The following is a 25,998-nucleotide window of genomic DNA, read 5'->3' on the forward strand; positions in this document are numbered from 1 at the left end:
TACTGTGCGACATGCCGGATGGAATCGACAAATGCACACAAACTGCTGCAATTTGACAGCAGCGCCTGCTTGCTGTTGTTTTATGAGCTAATTATTGTACCGAAATCTAAGGGGTACATGTAGTTTTCAATAAATGAACGGCCAGTAGCTTCGTGGGTGTAGCTTCATATTTATAACGTCAGTTTCTGGTCCACAAATCCATCCAACAGCTAGCTGAGCAACATTAGCGTTAGCGAGTAGCTAACGTTAACGTTAGAAGGAACCGTTTTTAACGGTTAACAGTTATCCTGACAGAGGTTTAGCATTTGGTGCAACTACCGCTTTTTCCCGACGGCGGTATGAGTTATGGATATGGCGGTGGAGGTGGGAGAAGAGGCAGAAGAGGAGGTCGAGGCAACAGAGATGGAAGCAGGGAGAGATGGGACAGAGGAGGTGGAGGAGGCTCGAGGGGACACAGTTCCGACTTTGACCAAGATAGAGGAGGTGGCGGTGGAGGTGGACAACGGGACCGTCCTCCTCCACACCTGAAGGGCCGGGAGATTGGTCTGTGGTACGCAAGATATGGAGCCGTGAGGAGGAAACAGGCTGACCGGAGATCGGTATGGACCGAGTTTGGTTGTTCTTGTCCATGGTCGCTTGCATAGTGTCAGTGTATGAGAAACACAGATCAGGACCTTCAACACAGATGTGAGAGACATAACGTTATACGTAAATAGTTAATACTTCTGAACTAAAGCGTCAACTGTGAAGTGTGGGGCACAGGCTGATATGATGCATGCTGCTCTGTGGGCAAAATCTTGCACACATGAGCGAGGCAATGAGGAAAAAGGCAAACCTTACCCGAATGTTCGTTTTTGATTCATTAAACTTGTAGTTTCAGATTAAGTAGCCCATGACCACAACAAATTACCACTGGAAAAAACTACAGCTGTTTATTTCGTTTACTGGATTTTGTATCGGTGAGCAGCAGAATTATTTTTTATCCCTTAAGCGAATAAACGTAATTTATATAGCACAGATGTTATAAAGTGCTATAAGGACAAGTAATCATCCAGCTGTTACACAAATAAAAAAAATTAAATATCAGAAGCATTTCGTGTTACTGTTATATGGATTTCATAGTTTCAGAGGGATATAAGTGGGATTTTTTTCAGTGGGAAAACATTTGTAGTACGAAGTACAACATAGGAAACGATTTCTTCAAACCAAGCCATATTATCACATCTGGTTAGGCTAAATGCAAGGACCTTTCCTCTTCCCTTGTCTGTGTGCAGCGGGCGGTGGTCCAGATGGACGAGGCCAGAGAGCAGCACATCACCAAGCTGCTTAACTCAGTCCAGAATGAACAGCCTGGTCCAGCAAGAGGCGGCTGGGATACAAGAGCCACTACGTCTGGCAACTGGCGGGCAGCTGCAAATAGCGGTGGTCATTGGTAAGAACAGCTGGAATTTATAGCTTACAATAATGAAAATGGGAAAGCTAAATAAAATAAAATTTTCTGGAGTGTCAGTACTCCAATTTACATGTTTATGACCTTTTTGTGCAGTTACTTTGATGGGGATGAGCCAGAAGAGGAGAAAATAAAGATCGAGATCAAAAATGAAGAAGAGGAGGAAGAAATTGGTGTGGGCCAGAAAGCAACTCAAAAATCACAACGGTAACTTGAGAAACAAAATAAGTTTGATATTTGATGGTGCTTCATGCCTCAGTCACAACTCAACCAATATTGTCTGGTGATCTACTTTGTATACTGTGGAGTTTTACACACTTAAATGTTTTTGTTTAGTTATTTCACGCAGGCAGTCGTTAAAGATGAGACTCCAGACCAGTGGGATGGTGATGATGACGAAGAAGAACAGCAGCAGCAGCAGCAGCAGGAGGACAAAGAGGAACTTAGAAAGAAAGACAAGGATCTGGAGTTTTTATTTCAGGAAGTACGCAGAGACAGTTCACTGGACGAGCGCTTACAGAGAGATCTGCAGAGCAAGAAATCAGATTCAAAGTACAAAGAGATGCTCGTGAGTATAATGATCAGTTTTTTGTATACAGCGATAAAAGTTAAGCCTATTGCTTGCATTGATCTAACGATGAATTATTTTGAATTAAAGGATTTTACCATGTGCCTGTACAGCGTCAACTGTGCAAGACTTTTATTGCGATTTTGATGTCCATCCTTTTGCATGTTGATTTCTGTCCGCAACAGTGGAGTATGATTTACACGACAACAGAGGGACAATTGTAGATGATGCAGAGCATCTGTGTTGCAATAATAAATAACACATGCCAGTTGGTTTGTAAGAATCTGTTGCTATGTTGGCTTCTCTGAGATTTACAGGTCAACAGATGTTTATGTTTATAGCTCTAGACAGTCTAGTACAAGACCCTAACACAGACTAAACCTGAGCCATATGGTGAATTAACATCTCTGTAATCACAGGGATATTTTCACAGTATTCCATTTATATATAGTGTTGAATATTTTAAACATTGATTTACAGAACAGATGACTCACAGCATCACAGTATTGTAATGTCATATTATTCCATTCAGTGAATGGAGAGGAATTACTGAAATATTGCCAAACCATTTAAAGAATTAAATATGAGTTGTTTTAGTATGTAAACACATTCAAGTTGTAAAGATGGATCATCTGCTCTTTGCTCATAATTTGTCCTCAGAAATTCAGGGAAAAGCTACCATCCTACGGGAAAAAAGAGGTACGTTTTTGATTTCATGCACTCATAGAGCTTCACGAGGCAGACTTTCTCCCTTTTCAAATTTGAAATCTTATTACCATCCTTCTCATCTCATAATTCCACTTTGTCTCACCTGCTTCCATCTCTACGTCCTCAGGAGCTGGTAGAGTTGATCAACTCGAACCGTGTCTTGGTGGTGAGTGGTGAAACAGGGTGTGGAAAGACCACTCAGGTCACCCAATTCATCTTAGATGACTACATCAATCGAGGCGTCGGCTCGATGTGTCGTGTGGTCTGCACGCAGCCTCGCCGCATCAGTGCCATCTCAGTATGTACTCTTTTGGATTGCATGTCGCTTTGATATGATTAGGCATTGTTTGTTTGTTATCCTGCATTCGTCATGTACATCTGATGAGTATTTTTGTCACAATGCTGATGTTTTCTTAATATTTTTCCCCACAGGTAGCAGAGCGTGTAGCAGCGGAGAGGGCAGAGAGTGTAGGGAATGGAAACTCTTGTGGTTATCAAATCCGCCTGCAGAGGTAAGGAAGTCTCTTCAGACATATATTGTGTAAAATGCAAGCACATTGGTGCTAAAATAGCAATTGGTCTAGTAATTAGGGAACCAAAAGAAATGGCCAGTGATGAGTTTCTAGAAGTATATCACCAGCTTACTATGGTCGCAGATAATTACTGAGTAAGTGCATTTAAATCAGTGATTGGATGTGCCAAAATGTCTTCCAGTAAAGAAAGATGCAACAAAACATATTTTGACCCATAGAATAATGAAAAAGTCCGTACTTGCCTCAAGTCAATCATGTTACGGACCACAAACCAGGCCAGAAATGTTGGTGTAGTCATGAGTTGAGAGTAAAGTACTTGTGTCCCAGCAGGATTTAGAAAAACGTGTCCATGTATTTATCTTCAGCAGGCTCGACTGCTGTAATGCTGTCTTTACAGGTGTCTCTTAAAAGTTGATCAGACAGCTGCAGCTGAGTCAGAGCGCTGCTGCTACAGTCCTGAGGGAGAGAATCACAACATTGATTTTGAAATACGACTGCTGGTTTATGAAGCACTGAACGGTTTAGGGGAGAAAATACAATTTCTGATCTGCTGCCCCATTATGAACCGTAGAGACATCTCAGATTTTTCTTGGGCTGGTCTGCTTACTGTCCCCCCCCCCAAGTCAAAACTAAACCAGAAAACCTGAGATGTGCTCCAACTCTCAGATCTTTACATCAGGACTTTATTTTTTTTAAGTCAAACGTGGGAACATTTATTCAAATCTTCCACTGCGCTGCAACTGCACATCCATTTATGTGTGTCTTTTTATTGCCTTAACTTTAAATTGCCTTGGTGTAGAAGGATTTTGTTGCAGAATTCTGACTTTCATCTTGATGTTTACTTGTGATTTTGAGCCTTTGTGGGTTTGACTAAAGATTTCCTTGGTGCAGTTATCTTTACTGAGGATAATGTTTGATTCACAGCCTTTAGAATGAAGCAGATGTACCTCTAAATGTGACTTGTTTTGTGGTATCTATGCACATGAGATTTCACATGAACTGCTTTTGCTTGATCCACGTATCACAAATGTGTTTCTTGACGTATGGGCTGAATTAAGATGGATAATGGAAATACATGGCATGGATGAAGACTACAGGTGTCAAGTTTTTTTGAGGGGCAGAATATATGAAGATTGCTGGATGGGAAAGGTACTTGAACGGCATGAGAGGGTGCAGCAATCTAAAGTGAATTACATACAATAGACTATGGAGTATGAGAGAGGATTAGATGGGTGCAGAAAGACGGGAGGATAGAGGCAGCTCAGGTGTGATATGAAGTGAGACTGATACGAGGAATGAGAAGCGAACAGATGGAGAAAAAATGATTACTGAATGTCAAAGAATGGGACATAAAAGAGGTGACAGACTGTGAATTTAAGACCATTTTTAAATCATTTAATACTTTTTTTTCCCCCTGTAGTTTTACAAAGTTACCGTCACTGTGATTCATAGCTCTCCTTAAAACAATGAATAAAGAAGAAAAACAAAGTAGTTCTTTGTAACAAAGACCTTGAATAAGTCTTGACAGTTTAGAAAGGCATGTTTTTATGCTCGCTGCTTTGCTGTCACTGCCCACTGAGAGAGACCACAGGTGTCTCTCAGTTGGTATATATGCAGCATTAGTTCTTAAAACTTTGTCTAACTTCTGTTGATTCACCCCCACATAGCAACTGATATAAAAAAAAGTACACTCTTCTTGTCTTTACTTTTCTTTTGTCTCTCAGTTGGTCATCAGCTTCTTTGAAAACTGAATACAAATTGGCCAAAAACACATTCCATCTTTTACTTTAGAAACTTCAGTTCCATCTGCAGGGAGGCACTGTGGTAGTCCTCGTGACTCAGTCTCTGCAGAAAGACACTGTATGAATAAATGTCCCATAATGTAAGAAGCTGTCTAGGGTTAATAAAGTAAGTGTGATTCCTAATCTTTCTCAGCTATGAGATTTCAAAATAAACAGTCATCTTTTAGGAGGTAACACAGCCAGAGATCTGAGAGACGCAGTCGCAATCTAGATATTTATCTCATTATTGACTTGAAAATAAAGTGAACTGCAGTAGCAAACAGACAAAGCAAGGAGCTGTTCCAGGGCCCTCAAAGCTCAATGCGTTCTGTTTAATTCTGATTTAATTCAAAAGTTGTTTGTAAATATGCACCAATAGCCTTAATAGGGCCATTAAGGTTGGTGCTGCTTTATTGTGGGACCTTGAGGTTGTGTGTGGAAGAGGGTCCCTGAATCGACTGTAATTGGAAGTTTGTGCTTACATTTAGCATTTCACTAAACTAATTTGTGATTTAATCGAGTAACTACAAAGCAAACCTGTCTCCAGGACGTATTGCAGCATAGATAAACTAGACATACTGCACAGAGAGTGAGGACTGGGAGATCCATAGAGGTCCAGTAGCACCTATTAGCCCTGAGGCCCACCAGCAGGTTAATCTAGCCATGGCACCTGGATCCCAGCAAGTTATCTGTATAATGCAGCCAAAGCTGATGCCAAAATAAAGATATTGCGGAGGAAACATTCCAATATCAATATATAGACCAATATACACACATTTTTTGCAGGGATCCCTGAGATGTGGTTATCAAACACTTGGATTTTTTACAGTTTAACAATAATCGTTTCTGTCTAAAATTGTAACATTTTGATAAGAATTTGAATTAGATTAGTTGAAAGAAAATAAATTGCCAACTATTTTGCTAATAGATTAAAAAAAAAAAATCCAGGTTTGTAAATATTAAGATGTGCACCCTTTTTTGTCATTTATGACAGTAAGTGAAGAATCTTTGGATTTGGGACTCTTGGTTTGACAAGGAAGAATTTGGAAGACGTATTACGTTTGGGAAAAATTTAATGAGCATGTAGCCGTGAGTTATCTCGGTAATCAACACGCACACAGTTCTGGGTATAAGCCTCTTTTATTGAGCTCAAACCTGTATGACAACGTAATGCACTCCAGGGACAGATCGTGGCTCGTGCATCTCCCCTGCCTCCTCCATCTGAGGTCGAGCACGCTACTGCATATAAAGGGAGACAGTGATTACTAACCGGGTGGCAGCTCTGTCAATCACTCGCCTGGCGCTGCTCTCCTGAGCCCACAGCCGTGCCTCGACCACGCTCACCTCCACAGAGCATTTTAAAAAAAACATTTTTTATCTAATTTCAAAACAAGCTGGAGTTACAGCCCAAGTAAGGTTTTATTAGTCCCAGTGTTGTTTTTTTGTTTCACTGCTTTGGTTTTGTGATTATTTGCATTGGTGTGTTGATGCTTTGATGTGTTTTTACACATCAGTGAAGCATTAAAGCTTTTGTTGCGGCAGGTGTCAGCTTTGTTTGGGATCGAAATAAATGAGAAATTATTTCATGGTTGATATCAATGAAGAAACCTTTCATTATTGAATAATGCTTATGCTTAGTCTGGTATGAAAATAGTGTTAACACAAGTTCCTATTACAGCCAGTTACATTTGATATTAAATAGCTTTTTCTGTAACAACAACTTTTGATAGCAACATAGCAACAAGCACTTCTGTGTTCATGCTGAGCATCAAGATATAGTTGCTTTGCATAATCTTTAAACAACAAACTGAAGAAAACGAAATATAGTCTTCTACAGTTGCAGACACAGATGTAGGAAAATGACTTTGTCTATTACTGTACTGGTCTTAATCTGTGTCATTTTGGAAATGTAAAGTCTTTTTTTCTTTCCCTTCTCCTCCCATTTCTCAGCCGGTTACCACGGAGACAAGGTTCGGTCCTGTACTGTACAACAGGCATTATTCTTCAGTGGCTTCGCTCAGACCCGTGAGTACTCAACCACCTACATCTGTCACTGCTTCCTCATCCTCATCCTCATCACATCCTCTCCCAGCTTGGCTTTTTGTCTGTTTTTGTCTGTTTCAGCTGTCCTTTCTCCATTCTGTGTCACTCTGTTTTATCCCCAATGATTTGTGGTAGACTCTACTGTCTGTGGGAGAAGCATTAGTATGGGTCCCCATTCTGACACGCAGAGAAATGAAGACACACACATGCGCACACACACACGCACGCACACAGGGCTTTTGTTGACTCATCCCTGCCTGCTCATCCTTGCATTCTGAGTGTCTTCAGAGGAAACACAGAGACTTAGTGAGGGTGCCAGCATTTCTTGTCGTCTTGCTTCATGCTTCCTTCACAATTGACATGATTCTTGTTAGAGTCATTTCAGGACTACAGCAGTCTGATAAAGTGCTGCAACTTTTTTAGAATTCAGGTAGATTGACACAGCAGCTGGCTCACAAGCTGGCATTCGGCGTGGACCTCAGCTGTGTTTACACTTGCCAGTCATGGTGTGACTATTGGATTCAAGCCATCACTTTAGTGACGCATTAACCCTTTCAGATGCTGCTGACTCGTAATCACTGGCTACTGCTGTACTGATAAGTGCAACCCTCATTCCAAAAAAGTTTTGAAATGTAAATAAAAACACAATGCAATCAAGTGTTCCTGAGCCTGTGTAGTGAAATCCTTAATACAATCATGACTTTAATAAAAGAGCATGACTAACACCTGCTACCAGTGAACCTGTTTACCCGCGGAATGTTGAGCATTTCACAACTTTCCCAGTCTTTTGTTGCCCCTGAATATATTGTCTTTTATGTTCTCAATTAAGAATATGTCCAAAGGGTTAGCAAATGATCATATTCTGTTATATCATTGTGTTTTACACGTTATCCCAACTTTTTTGGAATCTGTCTATATAAACTGCTGTTGGTATCCAAAGACTTATTATATATTTTTTCCATTTATTAAGGAAAAAATGTTTATTAGCTGCAAATGGGTGTGGCTTCTAATATATAATGCTCAGATTTGAACCAAAAAAGTAAAGATATGTGCATCAGAGTGTCATGGTTCAAGAATTATGCAGCAAAATATAAAAAATAAAAACACTTTGATAAAAAAAACTAAGAACATGATCTTTATTATACTTCAAGTGAGGACATACAGCTGTACACGTAAACCATTAAAAACCCTGTTTTCTTGTTTGTTTTTGTTGTGTGTCAGATTATTGTCCAGTGTCAGTCACCTGGTGTTGGACGAGATCCACGAGAGAAACCTGCAGTCTGATGTTTTGCTTATCATCGTGAAGGACCTGCTTAGCACCCGCGATGACCTCAAGGTCGTCCTCATGAGTGCCACGCTCAACGCAGAGAAATTTTCCAGATATTTTGGTATGCAAACCACCAAATAACACACTCAACCTTCTTCCACACTAATCTTGCAATTTAATTGGTTTCTTCTTCTTATCTAACCCTTTCCCTGTGTCACACTCCTTCAGGCAACTGTCCAATGATCCACATCCCTGGTTTGACATTCCCAGTGGAAGAGTTCCTACTTGAGGACATTGTGGAGATGACCAGGTAAAACACATGCACAGACACAAATTAAAAAAAGACAAATGGTACCACTACAACCCTTTTATTAGGGTCTTATGTAAACTGTTTGGCTTGTGTTTGCCAGGTATCGACCCCAGAATAAGGACCGTCGCCCCACATGGAAGAGAAACTTTTGGCATGGACGCAATGCCAGATCTGAGAAGGAGGAGAAAGAGACTGAATACAAGGAGAGCTGGCCTTGTTATGCTCGCACGCTGCAGGGCAGGTGAGTTAGTGAGAACACAGAAGGGTAGATAAATTGGCAGAGCAGCTGCCAGGTTGATAGATGTGTTGCTGAAGTGGGAGGATTTGGCTGTGTGACATTCACAGTTTAGAAAAAAAAACTTGCTTCTCTTTGTGAATTTGAACCTCAAGTTGACACTCGAGTGGTTAAAGCTGAATACAAAGCCGACTGAGTGCTTTTCGGAAAACTTGACCCTAAGAGAGATTTGTCAAGTTAACGCTGATTTATACATCTGCATTGAAGTGTTGAAGCTTCGCCATAGTGGCTGCTGTCTCCCCAAAAGTATGAAAAACGGCAATGTTGTAGCTTTTTTGCTTCTTTTCAAAAAATAGAACTGCGTTTACGTAAAGTGGCCTATTTAAACACTGTAACTGCCACTTTGCACTTTTCCTTCCGGCAACTACCTTAACATTTCACTTAAGATGTCGTCCTCTTCTCAGCAACAGTCAGAAAACATTTGTCTTCACTTTATCACATCTTATTGCTGTAAGAGAATGTCAACATTATGTCTGTAGAAAGTGTATTCAAGTGCTGGACCACAAACGGCGCCCTGATTGTGTTATGACATCGCTACAGCGGTCGATGAGCAGAGAGCTCCAGGCAGAATTATAGATCACTTCCTACACTGCCTTCCTACACTCTGTGCAAGTACTGTGGGTCCTTGATGCCCAGGTGTTATTCAGGCTCAAGTGGCAAATGTAAGGTTAGGGGCTATTTAGCATTCCATGGCTTTATGAAGATTGAAACAGGGTTTCTGCCTGTGTTCATTCATCCTGTTCATACTGACGTTTCAACATCAGTCTCAGTTAAACTGTTAAAATGATTATCTTCTAAATTAACAGTAATTTTGTGAATATTTTCCTCACTGAGCTGCAGTAGAGGCCAAGTAGCAAAACAAGGGAATTTTGTATAAAAAGACTGTAGTTCTAGGGGCTGTATGCACTGTCATTTGTGCATTTTAATAATGGGGCTATAATGTTTTGCTATCTTTCCATTTATTTGAAAACATACTAAAATATTCTATGAAAAAGAAATGGTCATTCTGACAGAATTCTGATAGTTTGATACGTTCAACCCAGCATGTAACCAAATGTGCTCAACACTGGCTGGGTAATATTATACCTGAAAGATTACATAAGCTTAAGCTTCAAACCAAAATAAATCCACAAAAAACACAGAATTATGTTTTGTGTTGAATCCTGGCTGGAATGCAGCGTGTGAATATCTTTTTTTGTCACTCTCTGGAATAAGTTCCCAATTGTTTTGGTGAACAACTCCAGGGCCATAACAATACTTGTGTTGTTTAACACCACACAGACATCGATGAGGCGCCATTCTCACAACTCTGATGAGCTCATTAATGACCATTCACTCTCACATTAACGGCACTGAGAGAGCTTCCATATTTGGAATCTTTCATGTATCTGAGCAAGTAATTTGCAAAGGTTCAAACCCAGTATAAAAGCGAGAAAGTTTCCTCATTTGAGGAAAAAATATGGTGATGACAGCTGATGTCAGAATTAACAATACAATTAAGACTCTCTCAGCATTTATCAAGTGTGAGTCAAAACTGTTTGTCGTCTTTGTATAAATAGATACCTGCAGCCATAACCCGGGTGTGACAACCAAAGCAACAATTAATGTAATACTTGGATACTTTCCATGTTAAAGCATAGAAAATGGATTAGTCATTATTTATGTATTCTTCTGTGTCCCATGTTTTACAGATACTCTGACAGCACCATTGAAGCAGTGGAGATGTTGGACAATGATGACAAGATTGACCTAGAGCTGATCCTGGCGCTGATTCGCCATATTGTGCTCAATGACGAGGTGGGTTCAGCTTTGTGTGTCTGGTGTCAGGGTAGCTGTCTGCAAGTGGCAACAATTTTTGTGTCTGAAATTAGATTTCTAATCCTCAGCCATGAAATTACCCGCACCCAAAAACATTAGTGACTCAAGAAGCTTTGCAGTGTTTAAAACCATCTTTCAGATTAGGCTAAATATCAGCCCAAAAGTATCACCTCCAATGATTATATTTATTGTTCTGTTTTATGCTGTTTTATGGATTGTATTTATTGTTCTGTCCTTTTTTTCCACCCACCTGCCTGGAGACAATAGATTTGAGATAGCTGCTTGCTGTTGATAAAGGGTTCTCGGTCATACATTTGTGTGTAATTCTAAGACCTGTGTCATAGGCAACTGGACTTGTCTCAGTTTCTTGAAGATGTTTCACCTCTCCAAGAGGCTTCCTCTAACTGGAGGGGAGTTGCAGGCTTTTAAACTATGTGTGGGAGTGTCCTTACAGAGTCGTTAGGGCCACTTGCTGCCTTACTCCCACACAGAGTTTAAAAGCCTGCAAACTCCCTGCTAGTTAGTTGGTACTGAAGGGGCCTCTTGGATGAGAGGTAAAACGTCTTCAAGAAACTGAAACAAGTCCAGTTGCCAATGATACAGCACCTAGAATTAGCTGCTTGCTAACTCTTCTGCAGATATTTTTAATAATGTGAGCTGTCTCTGCAGAAATAAACTAAAAAATGAATGGGATTCCAGGGAACATGAGTAGTCTATAAGCCCTGAGTGCTTGTTTGACGAAAACTTTTCTTGGATACTTTAAGATTTACATCGTTGGACTTTTATATCTCCCGACAGAGCAGTGGTCCATGCGGAAGATGGTATCAGATCTGATAAAGTTGATAGTTTACACAGAAGTAGAAAGGAGAGAAGTATATTAGACTCTTAGGTAGAGCAGATGGAAGGAACAGGAGGGCCATCTTCCAAACGCAGAGCAATATATTAGATCAGAGGAAATAACACAGATCCTGGCAGCCGATCTGTGCTAATGAGTGATCGAACAGATGCTCTCCCAACACGCATCTATTTCCTTTTTTCTCAATCCAGTTCTTGTTACATTTCCTCGTTTATATTTCCTTTGTTTCAGTGCTCAATTTTGGTGATTTAAATTAGAATGTTCACTAAAGTAAGATCAAAATTCTCTTTTGTGTGAATATTTTACTTTTTCAATAAATCCAGTGACACATAACTGAACTGTTCCCATATCAGGTGATGTTAGTGCACATGAAATGACGGCAGAGCAAATATTTTGCAATGTATTCACTATTTCAGTGACTTTCAAATTTGTATTTGCAGCGTATTTCTTGTGTTTTTCCAACATTTTCTTTTCACAGAGTCACATAGACCAGTGCAAACATGTGTGAAACAGAGCTGCACAGTGGAAAAGAATATCACAATCAATACTGTTCAGTGTAACCTATTGTCACTATTAAAAAGAGAATAATGGAAGCTGAAGACAACTTGAGAAAAACAGAAGGATAGAATTTAAGGATGAAAAAAATGGACGCACCCACTTCTGCAAGTGAAGTGGAACTATTTCACATACTATTTTGTGGCTGTTTGTAAAGAACATTTATGAGAGAGGAACTGAAGAAAGAGACAGGCCCAGAATGAGGAGTGACTAACACAGATAGACAGAATAATTATCCCTTCCCTCATGAAGCCGTATCTCTATCAGTCACGGCCACCCTGAGCCAGTCGACCAGCTGATTCACCGTGGCATTGTTATACGGCCGAGAGGGGTACTTGCTGATTTGCCATGACGGCGTTCTGAGCCGAGGATACGGGCCGTCTGCCAGGCCTTCGACTGTGATGATTGGTTAATTATGTCGCAGGGGTCTGTGATTAAACACCTAGGGGGTTGACATGCAGTCATTAATGAACGCCTGCTGGGTGCAACTGTGTGTGTGCGCATATGTGTATGTGTGTGCATGTGTGTGCGCCTACTAAATAGTAGTCCAACATTAGAGAGCTCAGTATGATGGTAGTTTATTTGTAGTTTGAATTAATCAGAGGCTTTTTCTGGGCCGCATGCGTGTGAACATGCGTTTCCGACAGGTTGTAAAGTGGCACATTGCCTTCATCTCACTCCTCCTCCTCCTCCTCTTTCACACACACACACACACACACACACACAGACACATATGCAGAGATATTAACACACATACAGTCCCATGTGGGTGCCGGTGGTTGGGTACTGGTAATAATAATTAGCTTTAATTAAAAGGCAGGGGTGCTCAGAGCCCTGAAGCTACTTCTTATGTCTGTTCTTTATCTCCCTTCCCTCTCAGGAAATGAATAGCTTGCAGTCCTTTTTATTTTATACAAGCTTGATATTATCCTGAGAATATTTTTGTACATATGTCTTTGATGTGGTGAAATAGCATTTTCCAGAAACCTTTCCCCATTGATCCTAGCACACAGTAAAAGTTGGATTTTGCTCAGGTTTTTTAAGTTTAGAGTTTCTTAAATTCCTTCTTCTTTCTTTGATATCCAAGCTTAATTATCTCTGACCATTTCAGCATGGTGCATAATGCCGCTCTGGTCTGCTTCGCACAATCTGATCGGCAGGCGTATGTTGGAAATTGCAGCCTTCATATTTGTGTCAAGGATTAGTCACACACTACTTAACACCTTTGAAGACATCCTGTTTCTTTTGTTTCTAACTTTTGACTATGTGAGTATAGAGTTGGGCGTCAATCCTCACTACTTTTTGAGTGCTGACTGAAATGTGTTTCCAGTAGTGGGTGTTGAGCAACTGCCAAATTTGGCATCAAAATCCTTTTATCAGAGATTTCTGTCCCTTAATCAGTAAACGAGAAAACATAGCTGTTATTGAATGGCAGTTTATGTTAAGACAAAACACATTGAACACTGATACACTGAGTAGTTTGGCTTTTTTTTTTTATTAAAAAAACAATCTGTACCTTATTATTTTTAGTGTTCATTATAAAGACCGAACAAAATGACAACTACAAACCAACCAACTGACATACATACACCTCATAAAGAAAATAAAACAAAAAGAAAGAACGAAAACAACAGCAAAAAAAAATACACAATCAAAATTTAGATTGCAATTTCTGAGTTTTTTTGCCAATTCCCAGCTTTTATACAAAATATAATTTAATTTAGTTATTTAATCATTTATTTCTACAATGGTCCTGATAGGCTGCCGATGTGTGAAATCGGTGAGTGAAAATCTTCAAATAGTACCAAACCCTTAATAATTAACATTTGTAAATCTGTTCTTGATTTCTCCTCGTTGTGTCTTCCTACCCAAATTCAAGAAACTAGCTTTCATTCGACTCTTTCAAAATTAAAGTCCAGACACATATTCTTACATGATCCCTCAGCCTTTCTTAGGCCCTAAATAATTCAGGTGTCCAACTTTTACACAGTCTGTTTGCATGGTTACATAGCCTATTTTGCACGTAATGAATATATGTCTCTCTTCTGTACATTGTAGATTTTACCAATGCTGCTACTAGTGACAGCTTCTGTCTTTAATATGTTTGTGTGTGTGTTGATAATGTTGCTCTTTTTATTCTACCAAAGCCCTCTGAGGCATAATTTCTGATATTGTGCTGTAAAAAACTTTGGCTTGACTGCAAGCATCTGTCGTTCCCAGTAAATCTTTAAAATATTCTGTCTTGCAGTTCAGTGAAATTCGCTGCATGACTCCCTGTATCTTGTTCCTTGCTGCTACAATAACAGTCGCTCCTCATTAATCATTAATGGCTTCTTTATCTTATTTTAGCATTGTGTGATATTGTTTGTACGCCTGAGTGGCTGACACCTCCTGTACTGTAAGTTAAGTGGTCACTCATTCACAGTTGCTTTCAGACGGCTGTTTTGCTCTCACTGGAATACCTCCAGATCCATTAGTCACCATCACCTGTTATCCTGCTGATGTTTTCTCAGCTTGCACTCGTGTGTCTCTATATTTTCCAGGTGACTAATTGGTTTTGTTTTTCGCTTGTTTTGTGAAATTTGAGACTTTCTTCGTGTTAATGTGCAGCAGAGGCTGTCCTTCAGGGCTGAGCTGTTGTTGTCATAATGATGTTGGCAGGCAGTGTCAGTGCCTATTGTGTGGCTGGATGGGGAGGTTGGATGCTCAGGGCAAGTCCTCTCTGTCTGTCTGCCTCGGCTCCTCCGAGGACACAGGCGCCCCGTCCACTTGGCTCGGTTGTTGCCGAGGCTCCTTCGGCTAATGGCTGTTTATCTCCCTTGGCAGTTTGTTTTTTAGTGTGTTTGTGTCTCTCAGCTGCTAAGTGTTGTGTCATGTCTTTGTCTGACAGGAAGGAGCAATCTTGGTCTTCCTGCCTGGCTGGGACAACATCAGCACTCTCAATGACCTGCTCATGGCTCAGCAGATGTTCCGATCAGGTAAACACACTTGACAGTGACATGCAGCTTCATTTTTTCATTTTTTCTGTTGTCAAAAATACGACATGATGTGAAATGTCTCATCTGTCATCCATTTTGTTTCTGTACTGATCAAATATGACCCACAATCCTGTTCATTGTCTATTTCTTGCCCAAAAGGTTTCCAACAACATATTTTAATATATTGTTTAGCTGTGATATAATGTTGTTTGTTACTAGCTGGCCGGTTTGCTGTTTCCTTTTTTAAAAACAGACTCTGAGCCAAAAATGAAACACGCATGCTACAACTTGCAGTACGTCACCGATGTATTGGCCTGGTACTTCATTCTGGTTGTTGGTGGTTTCTGAACTTTCGAGCAAAAGGCAATACCACAGTTTTACCTCATAAACTTTATTGATTTTTGTTAATGTCTGTCCATTCTGAATTTGATGCCAGCAAACTACTTGGAACATGAGCAACAAGACACTCCAAAAGTTGTGGAATAATCCAAATACACCCATTTGGAACATTCCACAAGTAAACAGGTTCATTGGTTACAGGTGATAGTGTCATGATTTGGTCATCCTCGAAAGGCTCAGTCATTCACAAAGCAAGGATGTGACGAGCTTCACCACTTTGTGAAACACATGATGGTATAGAGGAGATGAGGAGCTCAGGAACAGTTTGTACAACCGTTGTCAGTAAACACAGTTTGTTTGCAAATGATCAGGTTCTGATTTTATGCATGCTTAACACAGCGTCCCAACTTTTTTGTAATCTGGGCTGTAGTTGATCTACATGAACTACAAAAACCAGATGGACATCATCAAGTTTTAGATATCTGCAACAGATAATTTCACCCGTGTGGGACATTTTAAAGACATATCAATGAGTTCATCAAGAAAATACTGAAAAACGCAACAATTATTTACTAGATATTTTATAGGCCTGGAACTGTGATGTGAGCACTAATAAACCCTCAGTGCACAAACACTGAGAATTGACTTAAAGTACAGACATCTTTTATTTAGAAGTTGAACTATTAAAATGAACAGTATTCACATATTTATAGATTCAGGGTTTTTCCAGATGCTTCAGTGGAAAATCATATCAAACTGAAATTATTATTCTAGCAGAGTGTTTTTATACAGCCATAAAACATGACTGGGGGGGATCTATCGGATTTCCTAAAACTGAACTGTTTGGTTTGAGGTCACTTCTAGTGTTAATGAAATACTGTGTCAGAGTGAGGTCGGTATTCCTGCTTATAACAAAATAACAAGATGAATAATACATTTAATAAATAAATTCACAAGGATATTTAAGGTTATATTTTTTAGACATAATCACATGCCTCGAGCGCTCGCAGTAGTCTCTTGTGTTTGCAAATGGTGCTTTGTTTGAGTTTCTCTTTTGTGTCCTGTTATGTTTCAGACCGGTTCGTTATCATCCCTTTGCACTCCCTCATGCCGACCGTTAATCAGACGCAGGTCAGCTTTCTTCTGTTCCTCTCTCTGTCCGTCCCTCTGGCTGTGTCTGTGTGTGTCTTTATTCCCTTTCCAATATCAGAAAAGACCAATCTAATCTTTCCCTCTCACTCATCTCAGGTGTTCAAAAGGCCTCCTCCTGGAGTTAGAAAGATTGTGATTGCTACCAATATAGCCGAGACCAGGTATTTGTAATTGTGTGTACTTGTTTGGGTTGTCCAGCCTTTGCAGTTTTACTCCCTTTTGAAAATGTGTTGTTGGTTGTTTCTAGTAAGATTGTAAAAAAAAAGAGAAAAGAAAAATGATGACACACATCAAGTGTTTTTGTGTATAAGTGCTATGCAGCCGGTCCCAGTCATTGATACAAACAGCCAATTTGATGCTCATTAGCATACATTTCTAGGATTGATTGTGAACACTGTCACATTTGCTCCGATGTAACAGACTGAGACTCTGACAGGCAATTTGTTAATGCATCTCACACACACACACACGCAAACCAAGTAAATTAAGAAGCTGCCAGCACTCCCCTCACATCACTCCACTAAATATAGACTCTAAACCTACTGAAGGGCAAAATTTTATTTTTACTTCTGAATGATTGCGTGTGTGTGAGTCTTAGCCAGGCGTTCTTGACAGACTGCTTTGAAGTGCCTTTTTTTCCCTTTTGATTTGGTCTTTATTCAAGCCCCTTTTTTCATATCTTTCCCTCTTTTCTCCCTCTTCTTTTTTCTCTCTCCCCTCTCGTCCTCCCAGCATCACCATAGATGACGTCGTTTATGTGATAGACGGAGGCAAGATTAAGGAGACCAACTTCGACACCACCAACAACATCAGCACTATGACGGCAGAGTGGGTTAGCCTGGCCAACGCCAAACAACGAAAAGGACGTGCCGGCAGGTGTGTGTGTGTGTGTGTGTGTGTGTGTGTGTGTGTGTGTGTGTGTTTGTCTGGGCGCCAGGGTATTTCTTGATATTTCTGATAATGAGGGCAGGCTGTATATTTCCGCCTCTGGGTGTGTGATGCTAATCTGGGAGGATTATATTTTCCTGCTTCTCGCCATCTCAGCTTTCTGTCAGTCTTCCCCTTCTTCGCCTTCCTGCCCTTGCATCTGTTAACGCTGAGAAAGGCGTGTGCAGCAACTCCCATGTTGTCTCCGGTCCGTGACCTCAAGCTCTGGCATCAAAGTGGAGCAAGGCCCAATTAGCAGGAGCTGCTTACTGAGTGCAGTTTCGTCCCATTGATTTTAGATTAAGCACCCGTCACAGCACTGATGAAACACATAACCTTTTTTTGCTTCCTCTCTGTTTCTGCGCATATGTCCAGAGTGTGTCCAGGGAAGTGCTATCATCTGTACAACGGTCTCAGGGCCAGCCTGCTGGATGCCTATCAATTACCGGAAATCATGAGGACGCCGCTGGAGGAGCTGTGCCTGCAGATCAAGGTTGTGTGTGTGCGGATAGAGAGGGAGACAGACTGACGGAGAGAGAGACAAATAGATGTTTGGTTGCTAGCTGAGATGAGGACTGGATTGCTGTGAATGAGTTCTGTGAGTGCAGGAGGAGGGGAGGATCAGGACAGTGCTTCTGCTTTAGGTCTTTGGGGTTGAGTTACAGCTTCTCCTGCCTAATGAGAAAGAGGGATGAACACAGAGGGCTGACTCATGCCCCCGTGCTCTCCAGCTCTTGTTCTCTCTTTTTGCCGACATCATAATCGCTCCTCTTCTGAGCGTCATTCTATTTCTTCTTTGGTTGCTTACTATATTTTCCCTCCCCTTTTCCCACATTCTCTTTATAAATCCTCAAACTCCACTCAGACGTATTTCAACCAATGCTAATGGAACATTAAGCCAGAGTTCACTCGGATCTAGTATTTGCGGTGATTGCTCACACCGGTGGCTTTATTGGATTTGATTGAGTGTGTCTTCCACGGGTTCAGTTGGACGTAGTTGAGTATGTGTGTGTAATATGGTTTTTGTGAAGCTAGTGGGCGAGAGGCGGACTAATGCATCAGCCTGTCCTTAAAGAGAGAGAAACACTGTCAACATGCTAGCCCTCAACACACTCTGCTAATGCACAAACACTCCAACACCACCCTGTTAGTCAGACAGAGAAATGCTTCCTTACTTTGTCACAGAGAGATGTTTGGTGCATTTAGAAATTTCATTTTGATGTGCAGGTGAACACATTTAGAGAATGTGGATATTTAAGTCTCATCTTTTATCATCACATTAATTGTGTGCCACGCCCAGCTACTTGGAGAAGAATGTTAATGTGGTTAACTCTGCACGGTGTTGGTTGTTTTTCACAGACAGCTTGTAAACAGCAATATGAGTAAACAAGAAGAGGGTTTGCCCACAATTCAGTATTTGTCACAAATGACAAGACATCATTTTGCTGATAAATGTGATGTGTGCTTCCTAGATATTGAAGCTCGGGTCTATAGCTCGATTCCTGGAGAAAGCCTTGGACGCTCCCACTGAAAAGGGCGTCAACCTGGCAATCAAGAACCTGACAGACCTGGTAAGAAATAGTAAAGAGCATTTAGATCATTTTAATGATATGTTAAGAAGAAACCAGTAGCAACAGTTCATTTCAGGGTTAGGGTTATTGTTTGCTCTACAAAAGGTCAGAAAATGGTATGAAATGCTCATTGCAATTTGTTAAAATGAAACAGAATGTTTTCAGATATCTCATTTATACAATCAGCAGTCCAAAATCATCAGTCACAGCTAAGAAGCTGGAATTTTGCATTGTAGGTATCTGTGCCTGAAAGATGACTGTTGGCTAAGTGATTATCAAAATAGTTGAATATTCATTTTCTGGCTATTGACTAATTGTTTCAGCTTTAAAGGTGCAATATGTAAGAATTGACCATCTGTCGAAGGTAACTCCAAAAAGTAGGAGGCAGTAGCCGCTAATTGCTGCTAATTGTAGCATCTGTTACCTAGTTAGCCATGTAGCTAGCAGTCAAGACTGGGATCTCAGAGTTGTCATATGTAACAGGATTGGTGGAGACCAGCTGGTTAGCACGCTAACTTCAGTACATATCTCTGCAACACAATACAAAGATGACTTTCACATGATGTTAACACTGCTCATTCTTATTCTTTTAATGTTAATTTTTTAATGATATAAACAAAATCATTTTCATATTGTATCTTTAAATTACTACATCTATCAGTTGTGCCAGCAACAAGAGTAGACCAGCCAGTTGTGAAACAGTAGTATCTTAGGAAGAGAGACCCACAGAGCTCATAACCTGAGCTTGTGGTTTCAAGGTCTTCTTTCTGAAAACATTATCTGCAGGATCTCTAGTTGTAAAGGTGATGTTTTGAAGCTTATCTTCTAGTGGTGATTTAAGGATTAAGAACATGAACAATGTGTCATGCTAACAAGATGAAGACAGGGAAAATCATTGGCAGAAACCGTGTTTGACCTGACGGTAATTATAACTCGCCTGAAAACAAAATGAAACTTTATTAATGTGTCAGGGTGATTAAAGGCATGAGTGTCATGAGTGTTTATTAACCAGTTCTCATGCATATAAAGGCATTCAACTTGCACTTTAATGAAGCCAGGAGCCTTGAAATCTGGGGAAATATGTTCCCCTTAATGTGAATATATCAATTCGAATATATTTATAACATTCTTTCATATACAACACAGAATTAAATGGCTTGGACATGTCAGATTGAGTATGCAAGAGCAAGAAAAGAAAAAAGAATGGCGGGCTTTTTAACCAGCTCCAACCCTCTCCATCCTCTTTAATGGAAAAAGGCTAAATCAAATAAATATTTAAACACATTGCAATGTTGCAGGAAAACTGGCTTTGCTGTTGAGGAGGTACAGAGACAGGGGTCAGTTTAGGAAAACTTTGTGAAATGGAACATAACAGCACAGTTCTAATATGTTGCAAGTACTGGTCCCAAATGTTATAGATAGTGTCCAACTGAGGACACTCAGAGTGAAGCATGTATTAGGACTTATTCATTTGGCATACACTCCATTATAAGATTGTGCCACTTTTTGCTGGAACAACTTAGTCCAACTCATGATCCAAAAACGGCACAAATATTTTTTCCTCGCCACAGAAGTCAATAGATAGAATAATGTTTTGTATTTTGAATATGACCATCTGGTAAACCAAGAAGGAGACATATGGAGTCTAACTCTATTGGAACACTCAAAAAACACCCCACACAGTTCATTTACAGTAGTATTTTGTGGATATGTAAAGATAAACAAAAGAACAGCCTGTTTGGAGCTCAGATGATTAAGTGTGTGTACATGTTGTGTGTTAGAACGCCCTGGACCATTCAGAGAACCTGACAGCTCTGGGTTTCCACTTGGCTCGTCTCCCCGTGGAGCCTCACATCGGGAAACTCATCCTGTTCGGGGCTCTGTTGGGCTGCCTCGACCCCGCACTCACCATCGCCGCTTCACTCAGCTTCAAAGACCCTTTCTTCATACCCCTGGTAGGGCACTCAGTCCACTGACATGAAAGCTTAAGTCTGCAGCGACACATGCACACTTCAACATGTTGCCGCACTCTATCTTCACTGCAGAGTCTCTCTTTAAGAAATGTTTGTAAAAAGGTGTCTCTTTCAGGGTAAAGAGAAGATGGCAGACATGAGGAGAAAGGTCCTGTCCAGAAACTCCAAGAGTGACCACCTCACTATTGTCAATGCCTTCAAGGTACAAGAGCCCACATCTGTCAGTTTTCTTTCATCTCTGTGTGCTGTATGAATCGATCCTTTCTTAATTTATCTTCCATTGATTGGCCAGGGTTGGGAGGAAGCGAAACAGCGTGGTGCCAGGTATGAGCGGGAGTACTGCTGGGACAACTTCCTGTCTGCCAATACGCTCCAGGTGAGGCGGGTTGATTGTGAGCGCTGTGCTGAGCTCTTCACTGAAGTGCTTTGAAAATAAAATCACAGGTCCTCTGTGAATACGTTTTCAGGTCTGGGCAGATAAGGACATGCAGGCAGTTTAGAAGTAATTTGTTCTTTTGTCATTCAGATGCTGCACAACATGAAGGGCCAGTTTACTGAGCATTTAATGAACACAGGCTTCGTCAGCAGCAAGGACCCCAAAGACCCAAATTCTAACGTCAACTCAGGTAAATCAGAAGAGTGTTTGGGCTGCGATGAGCCGTCAGAAAATGTTCATTAAGATAAAATAAATCTTGATAACCAACTACTAAAGCTTTTTGCTTCATACCATTAATGTTTTCCTCTTTGATTCAAGTACATTCCATACAGACATCATTACACATCACTCCCTGTAATACAAATATGAGTATGAATGCAGTGTGCTATTTTTTTCTTATGTATGAGTTGGGCAATGGCCCTTGACCTCAAGGTTTTCCAATTAAAAACAGATTTATCTTCTTGAATCAAGTCTGTAATGACACAGCAGCTTAAAAACCAAATGACATATCAAAAAAAGTGTATTTCATCCATGAAAACTAAATAAAAAATGAAAATCAAACCAGATGTTTGCAAAACTTTAATTTAACAAGATATTCAAGATGTACTATCTGAACAGTGCTAGGGCTAGGTCCTGTATTTCACTGACTTTTTGGTTACTTGTTAGATGACTTTGTCTTGTGTTAAATGAGAGAGAGTTATCGAGATATTTTGAATATAATTTAAACAAAGATACTCTGTAAGATTTTGAGTTTTTGCAGTTTAAAGGCTTAAAGGCAGGCTGTGGAGCAGTAGTAGAAGATTAAATTCGATATGTAAATGTAGCCGTGCTCATTTGTTCCTTCCTCACTTTCTTCCCCAGACAACGAGAAGTTAATCAAGGCTGTGATCGTAGCCGGTCTGTACCCAAAGGTGGCCATGATCAGACCATCTCACAGCAAAAAGAGGCCTGGGTGAGTCTGCCCATCAGAGAGGGAGATGAACAGAGACATGAAGGAAAAGGGCCGCACAGCACAAGATGGAGAAGCACACAATCATTTTTATTGATCTTAAGATAGAAAAAAAATGGCCTTCATGCTGCAATACCTTGTCAGTCCTCTTAGGTAAGAGTTCTCTAAGGGTCCAGGAACAATTACCTGAGGCTGTGCACGGATCGTGTTAGGAAAATCGTGAAAAACAGAGGAGCTTTCACAGCTGAGGATCAATGCAGTCATCATAAAGCCGCCCTCGGGCAGCGGCTGTGACCTGTGTGCAAAAGACAGACACACACTCTCACAGTAGGGCTGTCACTTCTGTTTGTCTGTCTCGCTGACAGCTTTAGACCCAGATGCACAGTGGAATTTCCATGGTCATTTCCTCTGCATAGGTAATTCTCGACAGCTTTGATGGTGAGCCAGTTGTAAGTTTTTCACATGTCTGCTGCACAACGCTGCAGTATTTGGTGAAAGCATCGCTCCGTGAAACAGTTTTCGTTTGTTTTGCTGCAAAATCCAACTGTTGTCTGGTACAAGCAGCTTGCCTCCCCGCAGTCAAGCAGTCGGTTTTGTCTGGCTGATGTGCAGGAGCGTGGAACACGGTGTTACTTTCATGTTCAGAGCGGATTTGCCAACTGCATCATAAGATCTCTTTGGTACCCTACGTGCCAAAATGGCAGGAAGCATTCTTTATGCATGGGTTGACAAGCCAAAAGCACCTGATGGGTTGTTTCCAGAACTACTTTGTGATTCATTTTGATAAACTGTATTCCGGTGATGATAAATTATCATACTACCTGGGCAATAGCTGGTGCATACAAACACACACAAGTAGTGGGTAGATGTGAAAGTTGCATAACTTTGACCACAGTATCTCCATACAGCTTTGAAGTGTTATCCATGCCTTTGTGACCTCCCACTCAGACTACTGTAATGCTCTTTGTTCCCTTTTCAGCCAAGATGCCATTACCAGATTACTATTAGTCCAACACTATGAAGCAACACTACTCACTTTCTCTCATGTCGCCCCAGTTTTGATGTCACTTCACTGGCTCCTTGTTAAATTCAGGATCCAGTTCAAGATCCTCCCCTTCGTCTATTTGATTGTTTTTGATTGTAATGTTTGTGCGGCATCTTTTGACCCTGTAACCTAAAGTCTTACTTACTTTACTAACTATTTATCTTTTCTCAGGGCAAAGGTGTACACCCAGGCTGATGGGAAGGTGAACATCCACCCAAAGTCGGTCAATGCTGAAGAGAGCGAGTTCAACTACACGTGGCTCATCTACCACCTCAAGATGAGAACGAGCAGTGTAAGTAGGGCTGACGTCGTTTGAGTGAGTGTGGAGGAGTGTGTTTGTTGTATTTTCTTTATTTGATTTTGTATACTAGTGTAGAAAGAGAGAGAGAGAGACCGGTGGTTAAAGGTTGGCCGTTGTGCCGCGCCAGCTTTACACTGAATGAATATTTGATTAAAACACTGCCTTTCAACTCCCTCTCAAAGGCTCTCGTGCTTCAAAGCTTCCAGACACAATGTAAGAGGTGGTTGGTGGTTGGGGAGGGGGTTGCAAAACGGTCAATGCGGCTCCGTGACTGCCGCCCTCTCTCTCTCTCTCTCTCTCTCTCTCTCTCTCTCTCTCTCTCTCTCTCTCTCACTCTGTCTCTCGCCTCCCTACCTTTTTTCTCTCTCTCCCGTTTCCTCTCCCTCCCTTCCATCGGTCTTTGTTCTTTCCACGCTGTCTCTCTGTGAATGTCGCCATCCTGCAGAAAAACACCTTTCATGTCGTCTCTGATTGCCGCCGTGCCGTTGTCTCTCACTTTGCTGCCTTCGTCGTTATGAAGAAAAGTGTTTTGCTGGATTTCTCCGTCATTATTCCCGCCATTAAATGTTTTTTTCTTCTTTGTAGCCCTTAAGTGGTTTTTGCGCACAGTGCTATGCAGTTTAGTCCGTGATACAGAAAGGTATTCTGAGAACATGAGATCGTCAAGGTCATTTGTTTACCGAGAGAGAGAGACGGAGGGAGAAGTCCGGGGACGGAGAAAAAATAGAAGAAATAAAACAAAAAGAAAGTGAGGGATGACGTTAAACTTTATCTCTTCTGACGCACTTGCCCCTGGAGGTCCATTACATTACACATTCATGGGGCAAAAGCAGTAGTCCCTGCTGTCTCCTTGCTTTTTTATTTCTCTTGTCTCCACCTTTCTCTACCGCACACTTGCGCCTGTTACCTTCAAAGCTGAAATAGCTTTTGTTGGCCGCAGTCTGCTGCTTGTGTAGTCTCTGTGGCTTTTGACCTCAGACGTACGCAGTTGATGTGAGCACGTGCATACAGTCTTTCTTGCTATTTCTCATTGTGGATATCAGTAGGCAAACTACTTTACATAAGCAGCTGTCAGTGTAGCACTGGTAGGTAAATGGATGGGAAACAGTGTGACACATTGAGGAGATTCACAGTCAGGGCATGATGACATTTCTCCTCACACTACAGGCACTGAAACACATTTCAAACTCTCTTCGCTAATGGGACACTTTCAGCCCACACCACAGAGTAGCTGTTGGGCGCGGTGTGTCATAATGATGCCGCTCCCTGTCACCAAGCCTGTTAGGGTGTTAGTTGTAATCCTTCCGCCGGCGTGCGTTATTGACATCCCTGTGTGTCCTCAGATCTTCCTGTACGACTGCACCGAGGTGTCCCCGTTCTCTCTGCTGTTCTTTGGAGGAGACATCACAATCCAGAAAGACGGGGAACAGGAGACCGTTGCCGTCGACCAGTGGATCGTCTTCAGATCCCCGGCTCGCATCGCTCACCTTGTCAAGGTAAGCTAAGGAAACATCAACAGTACTCTAGTCAAGGCGGGCCATTTTGCTGACCACCCTTTTTTGTCTTTTTCGACAGAGTTTGAAGAAAGAGCTGGACTCTCTGCTAGAGGAGAAGATTCGCAACCCCGCTCCCGTGGACTGGCAAAACCGGCAGTCCAAAGACTGCGCCGTCATCACAGCCATCGTAGACCTCATCACCACCCAGGAGAAGCCTGCAGGCGGCAATCGGGGCTATGACCGAGCGTGGGCCCCAAGAGGACAACACATTCATTTCAATGACGACGATGATGACGATGAGGATTAGAAGCAGCCATGTGTTGGGCCTGGGAAATGACTGAGTGCATCCTTGGACATGGAGGTTAGTTGGGATTATTTATGACAAGCAGCTGGCCTCCTTCATGATGGAAATCTTAGTGCTCCCTGGGTGCAAACCCAGAGCACTGGGAAGAGTAACGCACTTGAATGACTCCCGTAATTATTTTTTGCGGTCATTATTTTGCAAGGACCAATCCATGTTCAAAAACAACGAGTAGCTGTTCTGTTCATTGTTTAGTTTGTACATTTCTGGTTGTGCTTGTTTTTGAGAAATGTCACTTAATGAACTGCGCAATAAAGAAAGGATGAATCACCAAACGCTTTGCTTC

General features: G+C 41.2%; 1 protein-coding gene across 1 annotated transcript; it reads left to right on the top strand.

Moving 5' to 3' along the window:
- Positions 1-25,987, top strand: dhx36 (DEAH (Asp-Glu-Ala-His) box polypeptide 36). Its single transcript, XM_030403580.1, has 26 exons — positions 1-599; positions 1,275-1,432; positions 1,547-1,657; positions 1,787-2,018; positions 2,679-2,717; positions 2,854-3,024; positions 3,159-3,238; positions 6,991-7,065; positions 8,305-8,471; positions 8,579-8,660; positions 8,761-8,901; positions 10,647-10,752; positions 15,075-15,162; positions 16,577-16,632; positions 16,750-16,814; positions 17,386-17,529; positions 17,956-18,073; positions 19,053-19,151; positions 20,933-21,106; positions 21,240-21,326; positions 21,417-21,500; positions 21,651-21,750; positions 22,422-22,512; positions 23,726-23,846; positions 25,199-25,351; positions 25,431-25,987. Exons 1-26 carry the CDS (start codon positions 339-341, stop codon positions 25,656-25,658), a joined length of 3,231 nt encoding a protein of 1,076 aa, XP_030259440.1. The 5' UTR covers positions 1-338; the 3' UTR covers positions 25,659-25,987.
- The last annotated feature ends 11 nt before the right edge of the window (positions 25,988-25,998 follow it).

Source organism: Sparus aurata, chromosome 2 (genome assembly GCF_900880675.1).
Source record: "Sparus aurata chromosome 2, fSpaAur1.1, whole genome shotgun sequence".
Taxonomy (NCBI): Eukaryota; Metazoa; Chordata; class Actinopteri; order Spariformes; family Sparidae; genus Sparus; species Sparus aurata.

Excerpts from the sequence above, each read along its gene's own strand:
- dhx36 (XM_030403580.1), top strand. The coding sequence starts at position 339 with ATGAGTTATGGATATGGCGGTGGAGGTGGGAGAAGAGGCAGAAGAGGA. Across the intron at positions 23,847-25,198 it reads TCAAGATGAGAACGAGCAGT|ATCTTCCTGTACGACTGCAC; the intron begins GTAAGTAGGGCT and ends GTGTGTCCTCAG. Across the intron at positions 25,352-25,430 it reads GCATCGCTCACCTTGTCAAG|AGTTTGAAGAAAGAGCTGGA; the intron begins GTAAGCTAAGGA and ends CTTTTTCGACAG.